The sequence below is a fragment of the Aedes albopictus genome, chromosome 2 (assembly GCF_035046485.1).
Source record: "Aedes albopictus strain Foshan chromosome 2, AalbF5, whole genome shotgun sequence".
NCBI classification, from domain to species: Eukaryota; Metazoa; Arthropoda; class Insecta; order Diptera; family Culicidae; genus Aedes; species Aedes albopictus.
In genome coordinates, this window is record NC_085137.1 from 28,234,670 (window position 1) to 28,259,521 (window position 24,852).

A 24,852-nucleotide genomic window follows, 5' to 3' on the forward strand; every position below is an offset into this window, starting at 1 on the left:
TGTCCTGGGATATCTTTAGAGTTTCCTCAAGTGCTGTTTTCGCGGTTTCCTTCAAGAATTTCTCCAGAGGTCCTTAAAGGTATTTCTGCAGGTATTTTCCCATATATTGCTTACAGCATTTCACTAGAAATTGTTCCAATGATTCCATCTGGAATTATTCGAAGTTTGTATTTCTACTGAAATGTCTTCAGAAATTCTTTCAGAAAATTTGACTAGAGATCAATCAAACATTAATACAGATACTTGTACAGATATTGCTTAAAAAGTTTTTAAAAAAATCCTTTAGTAGTCAATCCAATTATTCCTTCAATAATTCGTTTAGAAATTACTACAGACATGGATTTCTTCAGATTTTTTAACCAGGGATTCCTGGATAGAACAATCCCTAAGGAATTCCTCATGGGGTTGCTTCCAGGATTCCTCATTGGGTTTCTTCAAAAATTTCTTCCAGAATTCCTCCATGGATTTCTACAAGGATTCCTAATGGAATTTATGCAGGGATTCCTCCAGGAGTTCCTCTGAAGATTTCTCAAGCATTTCTCTTGGAATTCATCCAGAGATTCCTCAAGGTATTTCTCAAGAGATACCTCAAAGAATTCCTCTAGAGATTCCACCAGGAGTTCCTCCAGGCATTCCTTCAGGAGCTCCTCTAGGGAATCCTCTAGGGATTACTCCAGGAATGCCTCCCGGAATACTTTTAGGAATAACTTCAGGCATTCCTTCAGGAGTTCCTTCAGGGATTTCTATAAGGATTCTATAGGGATTCCTCCAGGAGTTTTTCCAAGGATTCCTCCAGAGATTTCCCCAGGAATTGGTTCAAGGAATTCCTCGAAAATTTCCATCAGGAATTCCTTCAGGAATTCCTCCAGGAATTCCTCCGATTCATCCAGAAATTGTTCCAGGAGTCCAATTCCTTCAGGGATTCTTCTAAAAATTCCTGCAGGGATTCGTCCAGGAATTCCTCTAAAAATTGCGCAAGAGATTCCTCTAGGAACTCCTCTAGGAGATTCCTCGAGGAACTCCAAATATTCCTCTGGAGATTCCTAAAGGAATTCATCTAGAGATTTCACCAGGGATTTCTCCAGGATTTTTTCCAGGAATTGTTTCAGCTATATCTTCAAGAATTCCTCCAGGGGTTCTCCCTGAAAGTTCTCCAGTGATTCTTCAAGAAAATCCTTCAGAAATTTCTTCAAAGATTTCTACAAGGATTCTTAATGGCATTCATGCAGGGATTCTTCCAAAAGTCTCCAGAGAAACTCAAAGAATACTCTTGAGATTTCACCAGGGATTCCTCGAGGAATTCCTCCAGGAATTCTTTGAAGGATTTCTCCAGAGATTCTACCTGAAAATTCTCCAGCGATTCTTAAAAAAATCATCTAGAAATTCCTCCAGGCGTTCCTCTGAAGATTTCTCAATGAATTTCTCTAGAAATGCCTCCAAGAATTCTCACAGGCATGTCTCCAGAAATTCTTTTTGGGATATCTGCAGAAATTCCTCGAGGAGTTCCTCCAGGGATTTCTATAAGGACATCTCCAGGGATTCCTCTAAAGATTCTTCCAAAGATTCATCCGGAAATTCCTACGATGATTCTTCCAGTAATTCATCCAGATATTCCTCCAAGAATGCTTCCTGGAATTCTTCCAGAAATTTCTCTGGGAGTTCCTCTAGAAATTTATCTAAGGATTCCTTCAGAATTTTTTTTCTAGGGATTCCTCCCAGAATTCCTACACAGATTCCTCTAGAACTTCATCCAGGGATTCCTCCAGGAATTCTTCCAGGGATAGTTTCTCGGAAGTACCCCACGAATTCCTCTAGGGATTTCTCCAGGAATTTTTCCTGCAGTTTCGCCGGTAATTTGTCCACAAGTTCTTCCGGATATTCCTCCTGAGGTTCCCCTAGCAATTGCTTCAGTGACTTCTCCAGAGATTTTCCAAGAATTCCCCAGGGATTCTTCCAAGAATTTCTGAAGAAATTTCTCTAAGGATTCCTCCTGGAATTTCTCAAGAGGTTTCTTGAGAAACTTCTCCAGGGAATCTTCCAAGAATTCCTCTAGGGAATTCTCCAGGAATTCATTTAACAATACCTCCAGGATTTCTCCCAGAGTTTGCTGCAGGAATTCATCCAGGAACTTCTGCAGTAAGTCCTCCAGAAATTTCTCCTGGAATTCCTCCAGGGTTTCCTTCAGATATTCTTGCTGGAATACCTTCTCCAAGAACTTCTCTAGGAATTCGCCCAAAACTTCCTCCAAGGATTCCTCAAGAATTTTTTTCTAGGAAATTCCCCCGGAATTCTTCAAGTGATTTCTTCAGAAATTTCTCCAAAGATTCCTCCCATATTTGCTTTAAGGATTCCTCCAGGAATTCATGCAGGAATTCCTTCAGGGATTTCTTCAGGAATTCCTTCAGGGATTGCTCCAGGAGTTCTTTCAGGGATTGCTCCAGGACTTCCTGAATTTCCTTCATGCATTCCTCTCTGGATCTTTTCAAAAATTTATTCAGGGTCAATAATTTCAGAAATCCGTATAACATCTTTTTCAGGGATTCACCCAAGAATTTTTCCAGAACTCCCTGAAGGTTTTTTGAATTACTTGAAGAATTCTAAAGGAATTCCTCTAGCGATTTGTATTGAAATACTTAAAGATAATTTTAGAGGAGTACAGGTGACAGGTAATCCTACAAGAAGCCATCCAGGAATGCTTTCTCAATTATCTCGAAGAAATCTTTAAGGAGCTTATCCACAGATTCAGGAATCATGATCTGCAGATATTAAGGAGTCCATCTATGAATTCCTTCAAGAATACCTCATGCTGCTCCTACAAATGAGTTTCTTCAGAAATTCCTCCTGCAATTCTTTCAGGAATGTATTCTGTTATTCTGTTACAGTCACTGTGACTTACTTTAAACATATAAGTGCTTTCTAGAAGAGCTATCAGACATTTCACCAGGAATGTTTTCAGGAATTCATCTAGAAAAGACTCTTTGGGTATTCTCTCAGGATTTTCTCTCGAAATTTCTCTAGAAAATGTACCATGAAATCCTCTAGAAATTGTTTTTTCAATTTCATATACTATTATGGACAATGATCTTGTAAAGTGTGACAAGTTGAGAATACTCTACAATAACCATTGATTTAAACACATAATATTCCAAATATTACGGATTCAGATTTTTTCTTATTTCCATATATGAAGTCATGAAAAATTTCTGGGGAAGGAGGAGTCTGCCCCCTCTAGCTACGCCAATGAATACCATATGATCTAACACTTTTCTCTTTTCAACAGATTGCTTATGAACCTGGTGATCACGTGGGTATCTTTCCAGCCAACCGGCCGGAAATTGTTGACGGCATCATAAATCGCCTCTCCGGTGTTGATAACCCGGACGAGATACTTCAACTTCAAGTCCTGAAGGAGAAACAAACGCAAAATGGTATATGATTCGTATGAAAACAGATGCGCAATAATGATCGTTTTGATTTATTCCACCAGGAGTGTACAAATCGTGGGAACAACACGAACGTCTTCCGATATGCTCTCTTCGGACGTTGCTTTCGCGATTCTTGGACATCACGACACCTCCTTCGCGACAATTGCTAACCTTCATGGCCACCTGCTGCGAGGACAAAAAGGACGAGGAACGACTATTGATGCTGGCCAATGTAAAATCCTTATGAAGATACGACCCACAGTTTTAGAAATCTCACTAATATGATTTTAGGAGTCGTCAGTATACGAAGACTGGCGCTATTGGAAACTTCCGCATCTGCTGGAAGTTCTGGAAGAGTTCCCATCATGCAAGCCTCCGGCAACGGTCCTAGTGGCTCAGTTGAACGCTCTACAGCCTCGCTTCTACTCGATTTCCTCTTCACCCCGGAAGTATTCCAACGAAATCCATCTGACTGTAGCCATTGTCAGTTACCGAGCGGAAGGTTTGTATAATACGTACATTACAATGACAGCAATGATATAAACCCAACGATTAACACCTTGTAGATGGCGAAGGAGCCGAACACTACGGAGTCTGTTCCAACTATCTGGCCAATTTGGATGGCGACGACCAGATGTATCTGTTTGTGAGAAGTGCTTCGTCGTTCCACATGTCGAAGGACCCAAGCAAGCCGGTGATTTTGATTGGGCCCGGGACGGGAATTGCGCCGTTCCGATCTTTCTGGCAGGAATGGAGCACCATCAAACAGGAGATGCCGGAAACGGAGGTATCTATTAGTAAATCTGCCTTAAACTGTGGGGGTACTTGGGTATTTGCTTCATCTGTTATACCTAGCCTTGTTGGCTACATCTTAGCACCACTCCAGTATCGAGCGTAAATAGTAAAGCTCCATTTCCATTAGTCTTGGGCGATGTACCTTTAATTTCCTGAACATTTTATAGTTTCCCCAGAAATTACGCTTAGCATGCAGCAGTTTACACTCAAAATATCCGCAAACTTGTCGGTGTGAATCGAAGTTTTTTTTAAAGGATTCTTTCAGGAGTTCTTTGTTTCCTAATATTCTTAAGGAATACCTTCTGGAATTCCTGCAGGAACTGCTTCTATGTTTCCTTTAGAAATTTATTCCAGGATTCTTCTAGGAGTTTCTTCCATAATTCCTCAGAAGCTCTAAGAAGCATTCTTCCAAAAGTATTTTTTTAGATTCCAAACAAGGTTAAATATGTATGTGATTCTTGCAGAAATTCCTTCCATTTTTTTCTGAGATTTTTTATAGGACATCAATGTATTCCTTCTGGGAATTCACAAGGAACTCCTTCCTAAATTCTCCTAATAGTTTCTTGTGAAAAATCTTCAAAAGTTTTTTTTGGGGATCCGTGAAAAAAAATGGAATCCCCGAAGGAACTATAGGAGGAAAACCAGAAGGAACTTTCGGGATATTGCTTGCAAAGTTGCTGGACGAGCTCTTTAATAAACTTGTGGATGGTTTCTATTATTATCATATGGCAGAATTCTAGAATAACCTTCCTAAGGGAATTCAGATGAACTTCTTGAGGAATCCAGGAAACAATTTCGAGAGGAATCTTTGAAGGCGCTAATAAAGAAATCCCAGAAGCAGTTTCTGGAAGTATCCCGGAAGAAGTTCGTGGAGGAATACCGGAAGCAGATCTTGGCTTTCCTAGAAGAATCTCAGAAATAATTCATGAAGAAATCCCAGAAGGTACTTCTGGAGGCAGGCCTGTGCACAGAAGTGGCGCCAAGGGAGGGGTTTTTTGCCAATTTCGACAAAAGGCGAAGGGGCGCCTAGTGTATGAAGCGTCGATAATGGGGAGGGTTTAACACCCAAACCCCAACCCCCCAGCCCCCCCCCCCTTGTGCACGGGCTTGCCTAGAGGAACCCCGCATTGAATTCCTGGCGGAATCTCGAAAGGAATTCCCGAAGTAATCCCGGAAAGATTTCTGGAGGAATCCTGGAAGAAATCCCGGGTGAAATTCCTGGAATGATTCAAGAAGAAATCCTCAGAACTATGGAAGAACTAGTAAATGAACACTTGATGGAAAAGGAACTTGTGGAGGAAGAATAAATTCCATGAGAAATGCCGTTAGAATTCTCTGGGGGAATGCCGAGAGGACTTTGTAAGAATCTCAGATTGGTCGTGTTTAGCAGTCAGAGATGAAGCTCTAGAAAGAATCCCAAGCGGAACTTCTGAAGAAATCCTTAAACTCTTGGAAGAATCAAATAAAGAACTCCCTGAAAAAAAAACTGCTGAAGAAGTCCTCTAAAAAAATGTTAATTTTAGAAGTGTATTGTAGCATTATTTATGGAATTACTCAAGGTGTTCCTTAGGTAGTTATTATAGGCGTTCCATGAGAAATTCCTCCAACAATTTCTAAAGGAATTCACTCTGAAGTTTCTTCTGGGATTCCTTTAATAGCTCCTTCCGTGACTCCATTTATCCTGGGATTCCTTTTTTGGACTATTTTAAGAATCTCGGAAGAAATTCCTGAGGAAATCTTGGACGGATTTCTGGAAGCAATTTCGAAAACAATTCCTGGAGGTTTCTCTGGACTCCTTGAGAAATTTGGAATAGAATCCCCTGAAGTCCCAGTGGGAATCCCAAATGGAACTTCGGAAGGATCCCCAAGAAGAATCTCAGATGGAGCTCCCCGAGAAATCTCAGAAGGAACTCCTACAGAAATCCTGGAATATATTTCTGGAGACACCACGAGAGGAATACCTGAAGAAATCCTAGGAAAACTAGCTGGGGTAATCTCAGATGGCATTCCTGGAGGAATTCCAGAAAAAAATCCTGGATGAATCTTGGAACGAATTCCTAACGGCATTTAGGAAGGAATTTCTGAAGGAATCCAGGAGCTCTTGGAAAAATCTCACAACCGCAGAAGGGATTCCTTGGGAAATCCCAGAAAGAGCTCCTGAAGGGATGCCACCAGCAAGCCATAAATCAGCACGCTAACCAAACATGTTGAACTCAATCAACCTCCCAGGGGAAGCTGATGAAACATTTTCTAATGAGGGGGTTAGAAGCAAAGGGGTGTAAGTAACAAAACCCCACTTTCGATTAAATGAGGTTTAAAGTTTTTTTTTATAATTTTTTCATCCCATACAAAATATATGAAGTTTCAAAATCTACCCAGTTTTCTACGATTTAGTGTAATTTTTCTAATCGTCGTAAAACATTGTTAAAAAGTTCCTGAAAGCTTCAAATCCGAATATTTTGTTGATATGCTCAGCTCATCGACAAAATGGTCATTTACACCCCTTTACATCTGGGCCCCTCAAATCTGAATCGTTGAGAACTGAAGCCACGAAACGTCAAAGACTCAAAATTCCTTAGCATCCACGGTGTGCAGGGCACTAATAGAATAACTAGCTACCTGAGAGAGAGGAGACAGCTGGCTTCGATTGCGTGCCACTTAATGTCAAGGAGGACCTGTTACAAACTGTCACCGCGAACCGAGCTGAAAATCGCACATTGATGGTGTGGAGTGGCCAAATATCCAAAAGATCTTATTAAAATTTCGCTCCGTTTGTTGTAATTATAAAAGACAAAATATTAATGATCAATTTTCCTCGACCAGCGCAACGAGTCCATTTATTTTCCATGCTCTGTCGCAACGAACTTAATATGCAAATCATTTTTGACCAATAATATATTTTCAAACCATTGTGCGGCCCACATAGTTGTAAAAAGGAGCAAGAAGAAGACATGTCAACATCGTGGCTGTCAGTGAGCTGTCTCCTCTCTCTCAGCTAGCTACTAGTCTAATGTCACGACTGTTCGTGTGACGCCCTTACAGCGTCAGTAGCGGTACTAGAAGTGTCAAGTAAATTTTGTTTACCAAGACAAAAGATCCTCTACAAGACAATCAATGTATAATTTAATTAATTAGCAAAAGTGACTACAGCGCCATTTGAGTTCTAGTGTATTTCTATCAGGGCACTGCACACGGCGGTTGCAAAGATATTTTTTTTTTCTAAGTTTTTGACGTTTCATTGTCTTGTTGTTTACGATTCGAACTTAAAAAAATCGTTGGTTTCCTCGGGGATTCAAATAGAAATGAATGGTTCGCGCGCACTTGATAAATGTGCCAATAGGGCACTGCATGAAAGTCTCTCCTTCTCTTTCACTCCTACAGAAATGTTGTAAACAACAAGGCTAAGAATCGAAATCTTATACAAAAGCATAACTGTTGGGTAGGTTGCTGGGTGAACTCGAATTGTCAGACTCAGGAAAAGACATTTCGCTTGGGGTCTGGGCAAGCATCTACTGAAATTGTGGGAATTATCGTGGGATTCTGGTAAAGTGGCGCTTCGTACTACGCGGTTGGCAAAATTCTATTGAATCAAGATGAGGTAGTGTGAGAAGCGTACAAGCTTCAGGTAACAGAACATTGGCTCAGGCGGCACGTTCCCCATCAATTTGGGAAATTTGTGCCTTCTTATTACTTGCTAGCTTATGACTTGCAGATGGAGTTCCCCTAGGAACTCTTTCTTGAATTCCACCAGGACTTCTTCAGGATTTACTTCAGGGTTTCCTCTAGGAACTCCCTCCGATATTGCTCTTGAGATTCCTTCTGGGAGTTCCACAGGAGTTCCTTGATTCTTCACGGAATTGTTTTCGAAATTTCTTCAAGAATTCCTTCCAGGGATCCAGGGATTTCTTCCAGGATTCTTTCAGAATTAGTTTCGAGAAATGCTTTCGATATCCCTACAGGAATCCCTTCTGAGATTGCTCCGAAAACTCTTCTCCAGATTCCTCTAGGAATTCATTCCGAGATTCCTCCAGGATCTCGTACCTAGCTTAATCCAAGAGTCCAGGGACACCTCTAGGAATGCCTTTTCGTGGAGGAATCCTTGAAGGAACTTTTGGAGGAATCTAAGAAAGAGCTCCTCAAGGTGTATCAGAGGAAGGAATCCTCAAAAGGAGGATTTACAGAAGGAACTCCCTGTTAAGTGCCAGAAAAAAAATCCATAGAAATGACAGAAGGAACTCATTAAGGCAGCGTTTCTCAAAACATAGGTCGCCACCCACTGATGGGTCGCAGGCTGGCTCTTGGTGGATTGCGAAGGTTTGTGCGATAATGTTTTAAGTGCCATTCTTAAATTATTGTAATTCTTGTGCTAGCCATTCTTATAATTTAGGAATACTTTCTTGAATAATCGGCAGAATTATTTCTAGATATGACTTAAATGACTGAAATCGACTCTGTAACTATGAGGCTAAGTTTAAGGTTTAAGTTTCTTGTGAATTATTTGATTTATCCAAATGTTCTGATAAACATTAGTTAAAATGTTGGTTGAGTTTAGATTTTCGAAGGATGCTGAAATTCAAAGATGGTACCTCAATGACTGCTCACATTCATTACGAATTTTAAAAGGGACCTATTTGTTCTTGCATCCATACTACAATACTGAAAATACGAGTTAGCCCTCTTGCAGCCCTATGTGGTTGATGGATCCTGAAGTTATACAAAAACGCGAAGACAAATGCAGTGCCCTTATTTTAAAGTGAATTTCTGCTGTGCAGACCTTCCAATTCCCGAAAATTGGATTGGAGATTTTCTGGAATGAAAAATGTTACATATAAAAATGAGTGTTGGTGGATCGCCAAGTTCTATAACAATCAAAAGCGGGTCGCGAGCTGGAAATGTTTCAGAACCCCTGCATTAAGGAATCCCAGTAGGAACTCCTGGCCAATCTCAGAAAACAATGCTAGAGGAAACCCGGAAAGAACTTCGGGAGAAGTCCCAAAACAACATCTGGAGTAGTCATCCGAGAAAGAGCTCCTGGAGGAATCTGGATGGATGTCCTTGAGGAATGCCAGAAGAATTTTCTAGAGGAATCTTAGAAGGAACTGCTTGAGGAATGTCGGGAGGTCTTTCATCGTCTCAAATATTTCCAATTGTTTTACATAAAAGGGTAGTAATGTAGTAACGAGCTGAATCTTGTGTGGTGAAATCATATATGTATATTCCCGTTTCTGCAATGCAATGATGCAAAAAGCTCTTCCACAACATTGTAACTCAAAGTTTTGTTTAAACAGCATTGAATTAGGAAAGACATCATAAATACGCATGCCTTTTGCACCATTTTATTGCAGAAATGGAGAATTTATCATCTCATCATACACAAATTCAGCTCAAGGGAAGGTAAATTCTCCGTTTCTGCAAAAATGGTTCGGAAAGCGTGGTGGGTGTTATGATTTCTTGCCTAATTTACGGCTGTTTGAGCAAAACTTTGTTGTTTTCTCCATTACCTGCATTTTTACGTCTCTTTTGAAATACCTAATAATTCAATCTTGTATGGTTTTCTGAAGTTTCCTTTGGTTTTGTTTTTTTTAGATTCCAAAAGTATGGCTTTTCTTTGGCTGCCGAACGAAGAAGGTTGATCTCTACCGCGACGAAAAAGAGGAGATGCTCCAGACCGGCATTCTGGATCGAGTATTCTTGGCACTTTCCCGGGAAGAAAATGTCCCTAAGGTAAGTTTCGAATGTCCCTTCCTACATTTAGATTCAAATCCCAACCTTTTCCGTAGACCTACGTCCAGGACCTGGCCCTCAAGGAGTCCGATTCGATCTTCGAGCTGATCTGGAACGAAAAGGCGCACATCTACGTCTGCGGCGATGTCACGATGGCCGAGCACGTGTACCAGACATTGCGGCGCATTCTGGCCACCAAACTGAACAAAACCGAATCGGAGATGGAGAAATACATGCTGTCACTGCGGGTAAGTCGCTGTCGTCGTCGTCATCCGCTGGAATTTTCAATTAAAATCTAGGCATACAAACACGTCTGTTGTGCCGGCGTAGGTGCACTGCATGCATATATTGCGCAGTGACACACCGTCGGCCAGTCGCGCGTCCGTTATCGGTCGTAAAGTGGCAGAAACTGTGCCGAATCGGGACATCACAAGACTATCGAACAATTCGATTTACACGATTTCGATCCGACACGAGTCGGGACGTACACAGGCCGCCGCTAACTGTCGATTGATTCAATATGGGCGTTGATTAATGAGACCACGTCAGTCGGAAGTAACGTGACGATTGACCGGTAATTATAAACCGATGCGATGATAGCGCTCAGGAAGGTCACGTGCCAAACAAACGTTCCATCTCGGTACCGCAAGTGTCCCATTTGGTCGGGTGCAAACCATGGTCCTCGCAATGGGATGGTCGTTGACATTTGCAAACAAAGATAATAACTTGAACTAGGATGCAGAGCGTTTGATTGTTATGCATTTAACTACCATCTCTATATTAACCCTCGAGCGAGCACGCTGTTGTATTTTGTACAAGAAGTTAAAAAAATCTTGCTTTTTGTACTCAGCATTGGTGGTGCTGACGGTGGTGGCCAACCGCGCAAGTTACGGAAGGTTAATATACTCCTAGGAATGAGTTCAAAAAACAACGTTGAAGGGAAATGTTCTGACTAAAGTCTACACTACATTCCATTCATTCATTTGGTTCCACATGTTTTAGGGTAGTTGACGTATTTTGGCCCAGGGCAGGTATTTGGGCCACATTGGGAATTTTATTATTTTATCAAATAATCTCTACAAAATCTTGGCAAATTTTTATTGGAAGTTCCAATAATTTGCCAAGATTCCAATAATCATTTGCCAAGATTTATAGATATTACCTATATGATAAAATAATTAAAATTCCCAAGGTGGGCCAAAATACCTGTCCCGGGCCAAAATACGTCCACTACCCTATTCATACTGAACTGAGTTAATGATACTTAATTTACTTTCAGTCTTGGGCACCCACGGTGGTGCAGAGGGCAGAATTGAAAGATTTCCATCCTGGGCGATTGCCAGCCATCGCCTTGACCTGTTGCCTAGTCCAATTTCTGTCGACTTGCTTGATTTCGTTACTGAGCCTCTGGGTCTGCCTCTGCTGCGATATCCTGCTGGGTTCCAGTCTAACGCTTGTTTGCAGATTTCGTTTCCGTCCCTGCGTAGAGTGTGGCCGACCCACCTCCACTTTCGCTCCCGAATTTCTGTCGCTATCGGCTTTTGATGACATCGACGATGGAGCTCCACGTTGGAGATCCAATTGTGAGGCCACCATGTACGAATTATATACCGCAGGCATCTATTGATAAAGACCGCTGGGTGTTCGTGTTGCGTGTTCTCCGCTGATACACACCAAGTTTTACTGGCGTACAGCAGCACATACATATTTCACGTTCGAGTTAAAAATTCGGATTTTGGTGCGTCGACTAAACTGGTTGTTTTTCCATACATTTCTTAAACTCACAAAAGCAGCCCTCGCCTTCTTGATCCGTGCACCTATGTGAATCTTGGTGCCGCCATTGGCCGCCATCAATGCACACCAACCAGGTAGCGAGACTCTTGTAATTTGTTGATTTACACCAATACGATACGGATCGTGACAATATTTTTCACACAGGATCGTCCGGCACGGAATCCTACTTGCTGGCTTCGGAGAGTTGCGTCAATCTTCTCCTGTATCCGGTAATGGATCACTTTGCAGAGGACTTTGAGAACGATACACAGAAACATGATGCCCCGCCAATTATCGTATACAGTCAGGTCACCCTTTTTGGCCACCTTTACTAAGACGCCTTGCATCCAGTCGGCCGGAAATGTCGCAATTTCCCATATGTTGCAGAATAATTGATGCAGTAGTTGTGCGGATACTACGGGGTCAGCTTTGAGCATCTCAGCTGATATGCGATCGACCCCTGGGGCCCTGTTAGATTTCATGCTACGGATTGCTGTTTCTATCTCCTACACTGATAGAGCATCGGTGTTGACACGGGTAATGCGTCGAACCCTTGGCGGATCATGCTGGGGTGTTGATGGCATGACCGACACTTGAAAAAGGTTTTCAAAGTTCTCGAACCAGCGTTTCAACTGGTCAGCCGGGACGGTCAGTAACTGCTCAGACGTGTCTTTTACGGGCATCGTAGCATTCATCTTAGTCCCACGAAGGCGACGTGAAACATCATAGAGGAGACGGATGTCGCCGGTGTTTGCGGATTTCTCGCCTTCGTCCGCCCACGCTGTTCTGTCCCGTCTGCATGAGCGTTTCGGCCTTCTCGAGAGCCGAATAACGCTGACGAATTACGGCTTTGGCTCCTCGTGTTTTCGCTCACTCTATCGCGGGTTTGGCGTTCCTTTGCTCCTCTATCTTCCTCCAGGTATTATCTGTGATCCACTGTCTTCTCTGGGTGCGTAGCTCACCCAAATTATTCTCGTAGGTGGCGATGAAGGCGTTCTTCATTGATCTTCTACACTTCCACCTTCCGGAATATTCGCAGAAACTTTCTTCGGCCAAGTTTTAGAGCTTGAAAAGATTTACCATTTAGAACTTTGGTTCATATGATTAGTTGGCAACTTAACCGCTAGAGGCACCATAAACAGTTTGCTGCTAAATTGCACTACAGGAACCATAAGAGGTTGTCAAGCAAACGTTACGATATGCGACTGCTCAAGACCCTGATAATTTGGAAGGATAGTGTCCTCGGGAAAGTTGCTGGGTACGCCAATAACTTACAGATGCTGAATTGCGTAGTTCGAAATTCCTCCACTACTGGGCGGCGTTAGTGAGCATGTAAATTTTCAAAACCTCATATGTCTGAATCCCGATAACTTAGAAAGTTGGTGTCTTCGTCAAAGTTGATCTGTATGTCATAGACTTACATAAAAATTGACACTTGTTTCGCAATTATGCCACTAGGCGGCGCTAGCAAACATGCAAATTTTAGAAATCTCATAGCTTAAAATCCTGATACTTAGAAAGTTGATGTTTTCGGAAAAGTTTATCAGTATGATATAGATTTACATAATATGGAACACTTGATTCGCAATTCTGACACTAGGCGGCGCTAGCAAACATGCAAATTTTAGGAATCTCATAGCTCAGAATCCTGATAACTTAGAAAGTTGGTGTCTTCGGCAAAGTTGATCAGTATGACATATGTAGACTTGCATAAAATGGGACACTTGTGTCGGTATTCTGCCACTAGGTGGCACCAGTGAACACGCAAATTTTTTAAATCTCATAGTTCGGAATTCTGAAATCTTGGAGAGGCTGTATTTCACGTTGATGGAATACTTGGTTTGAAATACTGTCCGTGGACAGCGCCAATAGTACAAGCTTATTTTATTAATTATATACCTTGATGTCGGTCGAACTTGAAAGGAATTCTCGGTGAAACTTTTAAGAGTATACCAGTAGAAACTACTAGGCGAATTAGAGAAAATGCGGGAGAGATATTCAAGCAAAATTTTACAAAATCGCCAAGAGTAATTCCTGTAATATTCTTCTTCTCGAAAAGTAATTCTGGAGGTATTACTAGGAAACAACCCAATAAGATTACGTAAAGGAATCCTAAAAAAATCTTCGGGAAATCCCCACAAAATACTTCGTAACGAATACTAAGACCACCCAGACGCTAACCAAGCAAAATCTTACGAGATGTAATCTCAGAACGCAACTCTGAAGAAATCCAAATAGTTAATTAGAATCATCAGCCAGTTGTATTTTCTGATCGGTTTCCTATGGAATCACTCAGCAGATCATTAAATATCGTTACAACCTTTTCATTTTCTAGGATTTTCTGATTGTCTAGTGAATAAGGGTTTAGATCGCCAATCCGCCAATTCAGGATTCTGAGCTATGAAATTTCTAAAATTTGCATGTTCAATAGCGCCGCCTAGTGGCAGAATTGCGAATCAAGTGTCCATTTTTATGTAAGTCTATATCATACTGATCAACTTTGCTGAAGACACAATTTTTCTAAGTTTTCAGGATTCTGAGCTATGAGATTTCTAAAATTTGCATGCTCATAAGCGCTGCTTAGTGGCATAATTGCGAAACAAACGTCCCGTTTCATGTAAGTCTGTGTCACACTGATCAACTTTAACGAAGACACAAACTTTCTAAGTTAATGGGATTCAGAGATATGAGGTTTTGACAATTTACATGCTCACTAGCCCCGACCAGTGGAGGAATTTCGAACTTCGCTACTCGGCATTTGTAAGTTATTGGCGTATCCAACAACTTTCCCGAAGACACTATCCTTCCAAATTATTAGGGTCTTGAGCTGTCGCATATCGTAACGTATGCTTGACAACCTCTTAAGGTTCCTGTAGTGCAATATAGCTTCAAACTGTTGATGGTGCCTCTAGCGGCCAAGTTGCCAACTAATCATATGAACCAAAGTTCTAAATGTTAGATTTTTTCAAGCTCTAAAACTTTCCCGAATAAAGTATTGCGTTATGTCTTAACGGTCTTGGTTCGTCGTCCTGTGTGCGGGACAGTGCTCATCTTCGTACGGGGTGGTTTAGTGAGTTTTTCATTCGGATCGGCCGCGTCGTCGTCGTCAATTTGATTGTGCACATCTTCGTACCCGTGTGTAGTTGTAGCGGTTCAGTGTGATTTCGGAGAATAGGCCAGTTAGTGGAAGATGCTGCAGCACATACGCACTGGACACTTCGAAGGATGTTTATTGGTGAGCTCGTTCCATTTTATCATGATGATTAACCTTCACATTACCGACCCCCGACAACTCATTTTGAAAATGCTGGCATTTCGTCAATTTTCATCCGATTTTTTTGAAGTCGCCCTTAATCGATCGTAAATTGGTGCTAGTTAATTACACTCAAGTGGTCATGTAACATCCGGAACCATTCCGGAGATATTCCGGATTGTACTGGGGTCAGAAGGTGGGGGAGGTGTCTGTTTTGCCAAATGACTAAAAGTGGTTATTTCGTGTGTTATTGTGTTTGAGAGGCCCCCACGGAACCTGTTTCAGATGTTCCGGAGCGGCCATATCAGTTGCTTCATACTTCAGTCATTTTTTTCTGTCCCGTTCTCTTGAAATCATGAAGTTTGATACGTCGCACGGCATGTTTTGTTTGCAAACCATAAATGTCCCCGATGTCACCCCCGTGGAACCTATGCTAGATGTTCCGGGGTGGTCATATTAGTTGATACAGACTTCAGGGTATCATTTCTGACTCAGTCATTTGAAATCATGAAGTTTGATATGTCGCACGACATGTTTTGGATGAAAACCAGAAGTGTCCCCAATGAGGCCCCCGCGGGACCTGTCACGGTGATCCGGAGGGGTCGACTTATTCAAATATGATTATCGAAGATGTGTTTTATTGTTCGCAATGAAAACTCCGCTGAAAATCGATGGTTCAAACACAATAACACACGAAATAATCATTTTTTGCCATTTCGGCACCCTCCCTGACCCCAGTACAATCCGGAATATCTCCGGAATGGTTCCGGATATTGCTTGGTCACTTGAGTGTAATAAACTAGCACCAATTTATGATCGATTGAGGGCGACTTCAAAAAAGTTGGATGAAAATTGACGAAATGCCAGCATTTTGAAAATTAGATGTTGGGGGTCGGGTACGTGAAGGTTAATGTTAAAGGATGTATAAAATTCTGCTCTGGTTGTTGAGTATTTCTCTAACAAATATTGAAAAGTTCGTCACGTCATGTGTCAGCGCTAGCTCCCAATGCACATTCAGTTGATAATAAATATTTTTCTTTCATGTTTTGCATTTACACAAAAGTTTGAATGATTCGTCATCTTCGGTATCGACATTTGTAATATTTTAGTCAAAATGAGTAAATGTTTTGACTCAAATAAAGGTTGCAAGAATCACAACACTTACCAAAGTGAATCCAAATCATGTGACTCTCCCCCTCCCCACTAACTAAAACTCCTTCCCGTGACAGTCGTGGAGAAAATGAGGTGATCTCGCTCTCTAGTAGCAACGTACGTCACACTAACATTCTTTCCCTTCCTCGATGACCGTAAGGACGTGTCCGGCGCCGTTATTGACTAATAAAGTTTGGAGTTCTCGAACTGTGCACATTCAGAGCGGTAACTACTCCCAAGCTTAGTTTGTTGGTTCCTTGTGCAGTTTGAATTGTTCTGGCCAATCACGGAGCAGCAACTACGAATTGTACGGTCCTCCATGCTCATGCTCATGCTCATAAAGTATTGCGCTATGTCTTAACACACCCAAGACAACTTGCCACACCCCCAAAAAGCCGAAATCCCATAAGCTCTTAGTCTCTTATTACGCCTTCCGACCAGTGGTCTTATAAGAGTCTCGACTGTACTTTTGTTAGTAGGGATGGAGGCGCATGGTTGTTGATGTCTACGCTGTCCATGTTAAGGGTCATTAAAATATGACGACCATCCTTTAAGGACACTGGTTCATTACCAAGATTTGGGAGGAGGAAGTATTACCGGAGGAATGGATGGAAGGTATCGTGTGTCCCACCTACAAAAAGGGCGACAAGTTGGATTGCGGGAACTACCGCGCGATCATACTACTGAGCGCTGCCTACAAGATACTCTCTCAAATTTTATGCCGCCGTCTATCACCGATTGCAAGAGAGTTCGTGGGGCAATATCAGGCTGGATTTATGGGTAAACGCGCTACAATGGACCAGATGTTCGCCATCCGCCAGGTGCTGCAGAAATGCCGCGAATACAACGTGCCCACACATCACTTGTTCATCGATTTCAAATCGGCGTATGATACAGTCGATCGAAAACAGCTATGGCAGATTATGCACGAATACGGTTCCCGGATAAACTGATACAATTGATCAAGGTGACGATGGATCGAGTGATGTGCGTAGTTCGAGTATCAGGGACACTCTCGAGTCCCTTCGAATCTCGCAGAGGGTTACGGCAAGGTGATGGTCTTTCGTGCTTGCTATTCAACATTGCTTTGGAGGGTGTAATAAGAAGAGCGGGGATAAACACGAGTGGGACGTTTTTCACGAAGTCCGTTCAGCTGCTTGGTTTCGCCGATGATATTGATATTATTGCTCGTAAATTTGAGACGATGGCGGAAACGTACATCCGACTAAAGAGTGAAGCCAGGCGAATCGGATTAGTCATTAATGTGTCGAAGACAAAGTACATGATGGCAAAGGGCTCCAGGGAGGAATCAGCGCGCCCGCCACCCCGAATTCATATCGACGGTGATGAAATCGAGGCGGTTGAAGAATTCGTGTACTTGGGCTCTCCGGTGACCGACGACAACGACACCAGCAGAGAAATTCAGAGGCGCATTGTGGCAGGAAATTGCAGAACTCTACGATCGAATAAAGTTCGCAGTAACACAAAGTTAACCATCTACAAAACGTTGATTAGACCGGTCGTCCTCTATGGGCACGAAACATGGACCCTACGTGCAGAGGACCAACGCGCCCTTGGAGTTTTCGAACGGAAGGTGTTGCGTACCATCTACGGCGGAGTGCAGATGGAAGACGGGACTTGGAGAAGGCGAATGAACCACGAGCTGCATCAGCTGCTGGGAGAACCAACCATCGTGCATACCGCGAAAATCGGGAGGCTACGGTGGGCGGGTCACGTCATCAGGATGTCGAATAGCAACCCGACTAAAATGGTTCTCGAGAGTCATCCGACCGGTACAAGAAGACGTGGAACGCAGCGAGCTAGGTGGGTCGACCAAGTGGAGGATGATCTGCGGACCCTACGCAGAGTGCGGAACTGGAGACAAACAGCCATGGACCGAGTGGAATGGAGGCGGCTACTATGTACAGCAGAGGCCACCCCGGCCTTAGCCTGACCGGTAAGGTAAGTATCCTTTAAGGAGGGGGTGTAGCAAGTACTCCATGTATTGAGTAAGCGAATAAGCGGGACAGAGGGGGGAAAAGGAAATCGGAAATGCCCGAAAAATGATGGACGAAATTTTTGAATGTTTCCATTTTACTCCATGGGAGATTGCCTTTTTGCACCACTTTCGTTTTACGAATCAGTTTTTAACATCGTAAAAAATCAATTATAATGCATTAGTTTAGTGATTTTTTTTTTTGCTGAAATGTGAAGCCCATATTGTCTAGTTGTTGTTACCACTTTGAAAGACTAACAAATGAGGCTATTTGTCATTGAAGAAGACGGAAGTTTAAAAATAGCATCTTACCCCACTTTCATTTTCGAACGAGTCTTCCAAGCTCTGGCCAACGGACTTCGCTCAATCGATCATAAGCCTAAGCATTATGCGACTACGTATGTACATACTGATCGAGACTTGCGGTGACGCCTGATAAGAACACACGCATATACCACCTGCCACTTATCCAGTCCATATCGTGAGCTTCCTCCATTCATCCGATGCCGAAACGTGATTGTTCCGTGCGCAAATTGATTCTCAGTGATAGATGGGTGAATCTCCCATCATGACCCCCTCCTCCATACATCACATAATCAGCTCTCGATCACACGATCACGTACGGAATTTCAAGTTTAATTACCGAAAGCGCTCCGATTGACGTGCGATTATCACTGCAGGGTGGCGCCGACAGACGCCTGTCTGTCCATCGGCCGAGGGAGTCGATTTCAATGAACGGACTGACTCGTCGACAGCATGTATTCTCGTTCGGCTACATGCAAACATAGCTATATCGATGCGATTGTTTACGGATATGCCGTCGAGCACAGAGAACAATCGATCGTTACATCGATAAATTGGTTTTATGACGCGCTCGAATCACCGCCCACTGCCCGTTGGTGCTGCTCTTATCCAAGCGATGACCGAGGCAGGCGGGGGGTCGTCCTTTGACTTATTCCAGCCAGCAGTGGTGCTGTCTGATTGTAGAATAATTAAATAGTCGAAATATAAACGCTACATTTCAGAGTTCTTCATATTATAGGAAATATATGCTGATGCAGAGGAATATAGAAATACTTAGTTTTTAATACATCGATCAATTTTCTCTAATAATTCCGGTAAAACTAAAAAAAACAATTCTTCAATACACAGTAAATCGTGTTTATTATGTTTGCTTTTTTTTTTCGTTGGAAATATTTCACAAATGTTCAGTAGTTATGGTTCTGGTAACATATATATGTATTACCGAACGCTACTTGCTGTGAATTTAGTCTAAGTAATCTTTGACGTAAAGCATTTCAAGTATCATAAATCTCATCTCAGTATGTATTCTTTTAACTCAATTTTTTGCTTTTTTTTTTTGTTTTATATTATTTCATGTTGTGCTTATTTTTATGTTGTTGAAAAATTATCTCAACATTATTGAAATTCTATGTATTTTTACGAATCACACAGTTATCTACTCTAATCTAATTGTTCAGCGCCAATTCCACAAAACAACCCTTAATTCCATGTGGTTGCATCAGCTGAGAAATACCGGTCCGGGTGTTCATTCGTTCGGGAGGCATTGCACTTGATCGGCAACCAACGGGGGGGCAGCAACGGATGATGACCTTCTACCACCACCGAGCGCCGAACAATAGGCTAATCAATCATATTTTATCTTCTGTTTTTCCCACAGGACGAGAACCGCTACCACGAAGACATCTTCGGTATCACCTTGCGGACGGCGGAAGTGCACAACAAGTCACGTGCCACGGCGCGCATTCGGATGGCATCGCAGCCGTCGTAATTTGATTGGAATCAGCCGTTGTTGGGGGAGTGCATGGATATGTTATAAAAATGTTGGAAGTATTCAACACAGGAAGGATAGAAGCCTTGGGATAATTGTTTCTGTTTGCGATTCTTGAGCACAACACTAAGTGACTCATACCACTTACTTAAGATTTTTGCGGTATTACCCAACTGTATTCTACTATCTTTAATTATATTTCATTATAATGGAATAATCTTCGACATTTCAATTCACAGCACGGCAAAATCACCAGTCTTAGAAAACAGCTCTTTGCACATGTTTTTGTCAAAAATAAATTCCAAATTAAGTGTGTGCACCCCAATTTTTAAATTAACAACTTGTAAAAAAACGAAAACCGATAAGATCATTGGAGGGAAAAAACGGGTTATGAGTTTATCTTTGAATACAGGAATTCTGGATTTGTTTTCATTCATTACTTAATTATTACTAGTTGAGGCTATTCAGAGATTCAAAAGTAGATGCTAGTTCACTATTTTATGTTATATTTTCAGTTTTCTAAGCATAACAAAAATCCACGTAATATTGGTGAAATTGGTGTTGCATTTTACACTAAAAGCAGTTTTTTCGTTTGTTTTGAACCTAGTTATAATTTTTTTTTTAACAATAACTGGGTCGCTTCCCTGGGACCACCTGAAGTGCCCTAGAGTTCTTGTGGAATACCCCTGATGACCGGCACAAACCTTTCATTTAAGAGGGAACAAACCATCATCGTTTAGCAAAAACTCAAAAGTAGTTTTCTCGCTGAAATCTCACCCAATGTTAATAAAATTTTATCACTGCACTCTGGCCTCCATCTGGATAACAGTGAAATAATTTTCAATTATGGTTTTGTGACTTAGAGGAAGAAAACTGCTTTTGAAAAATTGATGATTGCTGATGACTGAATGATGATTATTTGAGCCTTAATTGAGTCCAGTTAGCAAGCATAAATTGAGGTGCCGCATCTTTAAAGATATGTTTGTCGTTGATGGCAAATAACCCGACTCAAACCTATCATTGACCTGTTTTTATTTTGATCACCCAACATACCGTATATGGATAATGTTTGCACCATCGTACAAATAAGGTTCCCATATCACCTGCACACACAATATCTTGGTTTTCTTTGCATGCACGTAATCTCTAACTCATATCATAGTAGGCTGCGGGTTAAAAAACCGATTTCTTAAGTTTAAGGTGAAGATGTGATGAAGCCACAGCTCGAATTTTCAAGAGCACAAATCTGAAGAACCTAATGTCGGTATGCGCTGAAAAGGTGATCGATTGGTCACCACCAGCGGGTAACCAATCGATCAACTTTTTAGCGCAAATCGACATTCGGTTCTTCAGATTTGCTCTTAAAAATTCGAGCTGTGGCTTCGTCACATCTTTACCTTAAAATTTGCACCATGAAGAGGTGGCACCGGTAGTCGTGATTTGTCCACGCGCAAATGTTAAAAAAGACATTTCAGGGGTGTCCACGCCGACGAGTTCACAAGAATACCAGGGGTTCCTGAAGATAACTGATGGCTGAAGAAAGAATGTACACACTTATTTCTGAATTGCCTGTTCGGTACTTTTTTGACGAGATTATAACAGCAGTACGATCTCGGTAGTTTCGGTAATCGATTTTACTGAGGTTCAGTAAAACTACTGTCAAAATTGTATGGAAAAGGTAAACAATGCATTTTTGCTGCACGAGTTCGGTGCTCAGCAGTTTTAATCTCGTCAAAAAATTACCGAACTCGGTAATTGAAATTAAGTGTGTAGGGATTCCGAAGATTGAAGAAAATGCTAGTGATTCTGAAAAAATGTTTTTGTCGTGTTCATCTCCAGAAGAGATGAAATTTCTCCAGCAACTCTTTTGAGGATTCTTCTAGCAGTTTCGCCAAGAATTCCGCTAAGAGTGCCTCCGGGAGCTCTAGAAGGTCCTTCGTGAAATCTGAGGGTTTCCTCCGAGACATCCTCTAGGAGTTTCTCCGGGCATTGCTACAGAAGTTTCACTGGGAATTTTTGTAGTACTTCCTCTAGAAATTCCTCTAAGAATCACTCAAGGTATTCTTTTGCGAAATCCTCCGGGAATTCATCTAGAAGCTTTTCCTGGGAATTCCTTTAAGTAGAAGCACCTCCGGGAATTCCTCCACGAGTTCTTCAACGAGTTCATTCGAGAATTCCTTAACGAATTTCTTTGGGAATTCCTTTAAGAGTTCATAGAAACTGCAGTTCCTTCTGTAATTCCTCCAGGAGTTCTTCCGGGAATTCTTCTGGGAGTTCTTCGGGTAAGTTCTGTAGGAGTCCCTCCTGGAATTCTTCCAGGAGTTTCTTTAAGAATTCTTCCGGAAATTATTTCAGAAGTTTCTCCGAACATTCCTCTAGAAGTTCCTCTTTGAATTTCTCTAGGACTTCCTCCGGGAATTTCGCTACGAGTTCCTTCGGGGATTCCTTACCGATTTTTTTCCGGGCATCACACTAACAGTTTCACCGTGACTTTCTCTAAGGTTCTTCCGGGAATTCGACTAGGAGTTTGGGGTCAAATTGTTCATTTTAAAACAACTTTTGCGTATAACATTGATGGCAATTCGAATATTGCCAAAAGAATTTCTGTAAAGTCAGTACTTAGTGGATTTCTATAAAATCATATGACAGAATTTTATTCAACAAATTTAAACTTTTAGGTAAATTACTTCAAAAATCAAAAAATTGAAGATGCCACTTTGGGGCGAAATTGATCTGTATACAAAGCATTGGTTAAAAAGAATAATTTCCTTATCCACTTAATTTTGCTTTTCAAACCCCGAATAACTCGTCAAAACTCTTACAACTAGTGAATTTGACCAAATATCAAATTAAATTTTGAAATTTTTCCCTTAACGCCTAAAGGTAGGCAATTTCCTTTGAAATAAGTGATATGTATCTGTTACAATAAAGAACTTTTTCGTCAAAAAAAGAACTTTTTTAAACTTATTCATATTCAGAATAGCTTCATAACTTTCCAACCAAGGCTCCACAAAAATGTTAAAACAAAAAAAAATACGGGAAGTCCTAGTGGCAATCGATTGTTTAGAAGCAATGATTTCAGCTAAGTGAGAAATACATTGCAAGTTCTTAAAAAAAATAAGGCAAAACTAACTTTTTTCTAAACAAATAAAAGTCTAAAATCATCTGGAGATATCTATGAACAAGATTTGGTAAGAAGCTCGAGATCATTGCGACGCTTAGAAGTTCCTGGTATGCAATTAGAATGTAGTACCCAAATTATCAATCAATCAACCACCACGCTGATCAATTTGACCCCGGTTTACGTTACTTCCGGGAATTCGAATATCTTCGGGAACACCTTTACGAGTTTCACCGGGAAGAAGTTCTCCAGGCAATTTCACTACGTTGCACTGGGTATGCCCAGAGTTTCCTTAGAAAATTATTTTAAGAATTCCCCCGGAAGTTCCTCTTCAAGTTCTTTTGGAAATTCCTCTAAAGTTCCGGGAATACATCCAGGAGTTTCCCCGAACGTTCTTCTAGGAGTTCTCCCAGGAATTTCTCTAGATGTATCTGAGTTCCTCCGGGAATTCCTCTACGAGATCTTCCGGGAATTTCGCCACGAATTACTTGGGAATTCTTCTAGGAGTTCCATCGAGAATTGGTCTAGAACTTCTCTCAGGAATTTATGTGGGAGTTCATCCGGCAATTTCTTTAGGTGTTCCTCTGGGAATTCCTCTACGAGTTCCTCAGGGAATTTCTTTACGCATTTCTTTTGGAATTGCTCTAGAAATCCGGCTGGGAATTCCTCAAGAAATTCATCCGGGAAATCCTTTAAGAATTCATCCGGAAACTCATCTAGGAACACCTCTGGTAATTTCTCTACGAGTTCCTCCTTGAATTCCTTTCCGAATTTCTTCAGCAATTTCTCTAGGAGTTCCTCCGGAAATTCGTTCACAGGTTTTCTGCCAATTACTTTACTAGTTGTTCTTAAAGTATTTCTGAGAGCTACAGGGTGCGGCAGGAAAAAATGAGAAAAGTTCAAGGCACTATTACACGCTAAATATGGGATATATATGACTATTTTTTCATGACAGTGTATCAGTCAATGTCTATATTCTAGCACTACAAAATAAAAATGAACATATTTGATGTTAAACATGTGAAAATGTAAGCCTAATAAGCGGGTGTTAAAATTGAACTATAGATGACGAAGATATCACTATATCTCTTTTCCATGTTTTGTGAAAGTGACCCCAAACTTTTGGCTGATACATCATATCGAGGGGTGACCCCAAACTTTTGGTCGATGACATGAAGAGTTAATTTACTTAATAACTTTTTTTTTCTAAATATAAATTAAAAGAAAATCGCGTTAAGTACTGTTCCTTTGAATTCCACTAAGAATTTGCATCCTTTGACAGATACGTATTTCGACCTCAACTGTAAGGTCGTCTTCAGTGTCTTGTACTTGGTTCGAGTGTCGAGTCAAGTACAAGACACTGAAGACGACCTTACAGTTGAGGTCGAAATACGTATCTGTCAAAGGAAGAGACGAACCAGCCAAGGGCTGAAAGTCTCCCAAATAAAGATAAATCAATCAATCAAATCTGTCAAAGGATGCAAATTCTTAGTGGAATTCTTTTTATTTACAGATATTCCCCTAACAAGCCCAGGTTAATCATCATTTTTTTTCTAGATTTTTTAGCTAAGTTCTGTTAAAAGCAGTTGAAAGCTAATAGAAAATGGGTTATATTACCGCTCTCATCTTAAAATTTGGTCGACCCAATTTCCAGCGACACTGCCATAAGTTTATATTCATTTTTTAGAAAATTGGTTGAGTTTACATACAATTTATTTTGAAAAATTTTATTTTAAATCATGTTCAAATTTCTTTGACTTATTATCCTTTGAATGAAACCTAGGGTTTTGAAATCGGACGCAAATTGGCGGAGATATGGGC

At 41.3% G+C, this 24,852-nt stretch overlaps 1 protein-coding gene across 3 annotated transcripts in view; it reads left to right on the top strand.

The window, feature by feature from the left end:
- The window catches only part of LOC109402508 (nitric oxide synthase), a 354,219-nt gene extending 329,921 nt beyond the window's left edge, over positions 1–24,298 (top strand). For 2 of the 3 annotated variants that reach the window (XM_062849368.1, XM_062849369.1), the window contains exons 17-23: positions 3,281–3,428; positions 3,488–3,657; positions 3,717–3,927; positions 3,992–4,212; positions 9,807–9,944; positions 10,001–10,192; positions 19,800–24,298. In XM_062849368.1, the coding sequence (XP_062705352.1) occupies positions 3,281–3,428; positions 3,488–3,657; positions 3,717–3,927; positions 3,992–4,212; positions 9,807–9,944; positions 10,001–10,192; positions 19,800–19,910 (1,191 nt within the window). In that variant the 3' untranslated portion in view covers positions 19,911–24,298. The remainder of the gene's footprint in view (positions 1–3,280; positions 3,429–3,487; positions 3,658–3,716; positions 3,928–3,991; positions 4,213–9,806; positions 9,945–10,000; positions 10,193–19,799) is intronic. The other variant, XM_062849370.1, reaches the window with a different exon arrangement.
- The last annotated feature ends 554 nt before the right edge of the window (positions 24,299–24,852 follow it).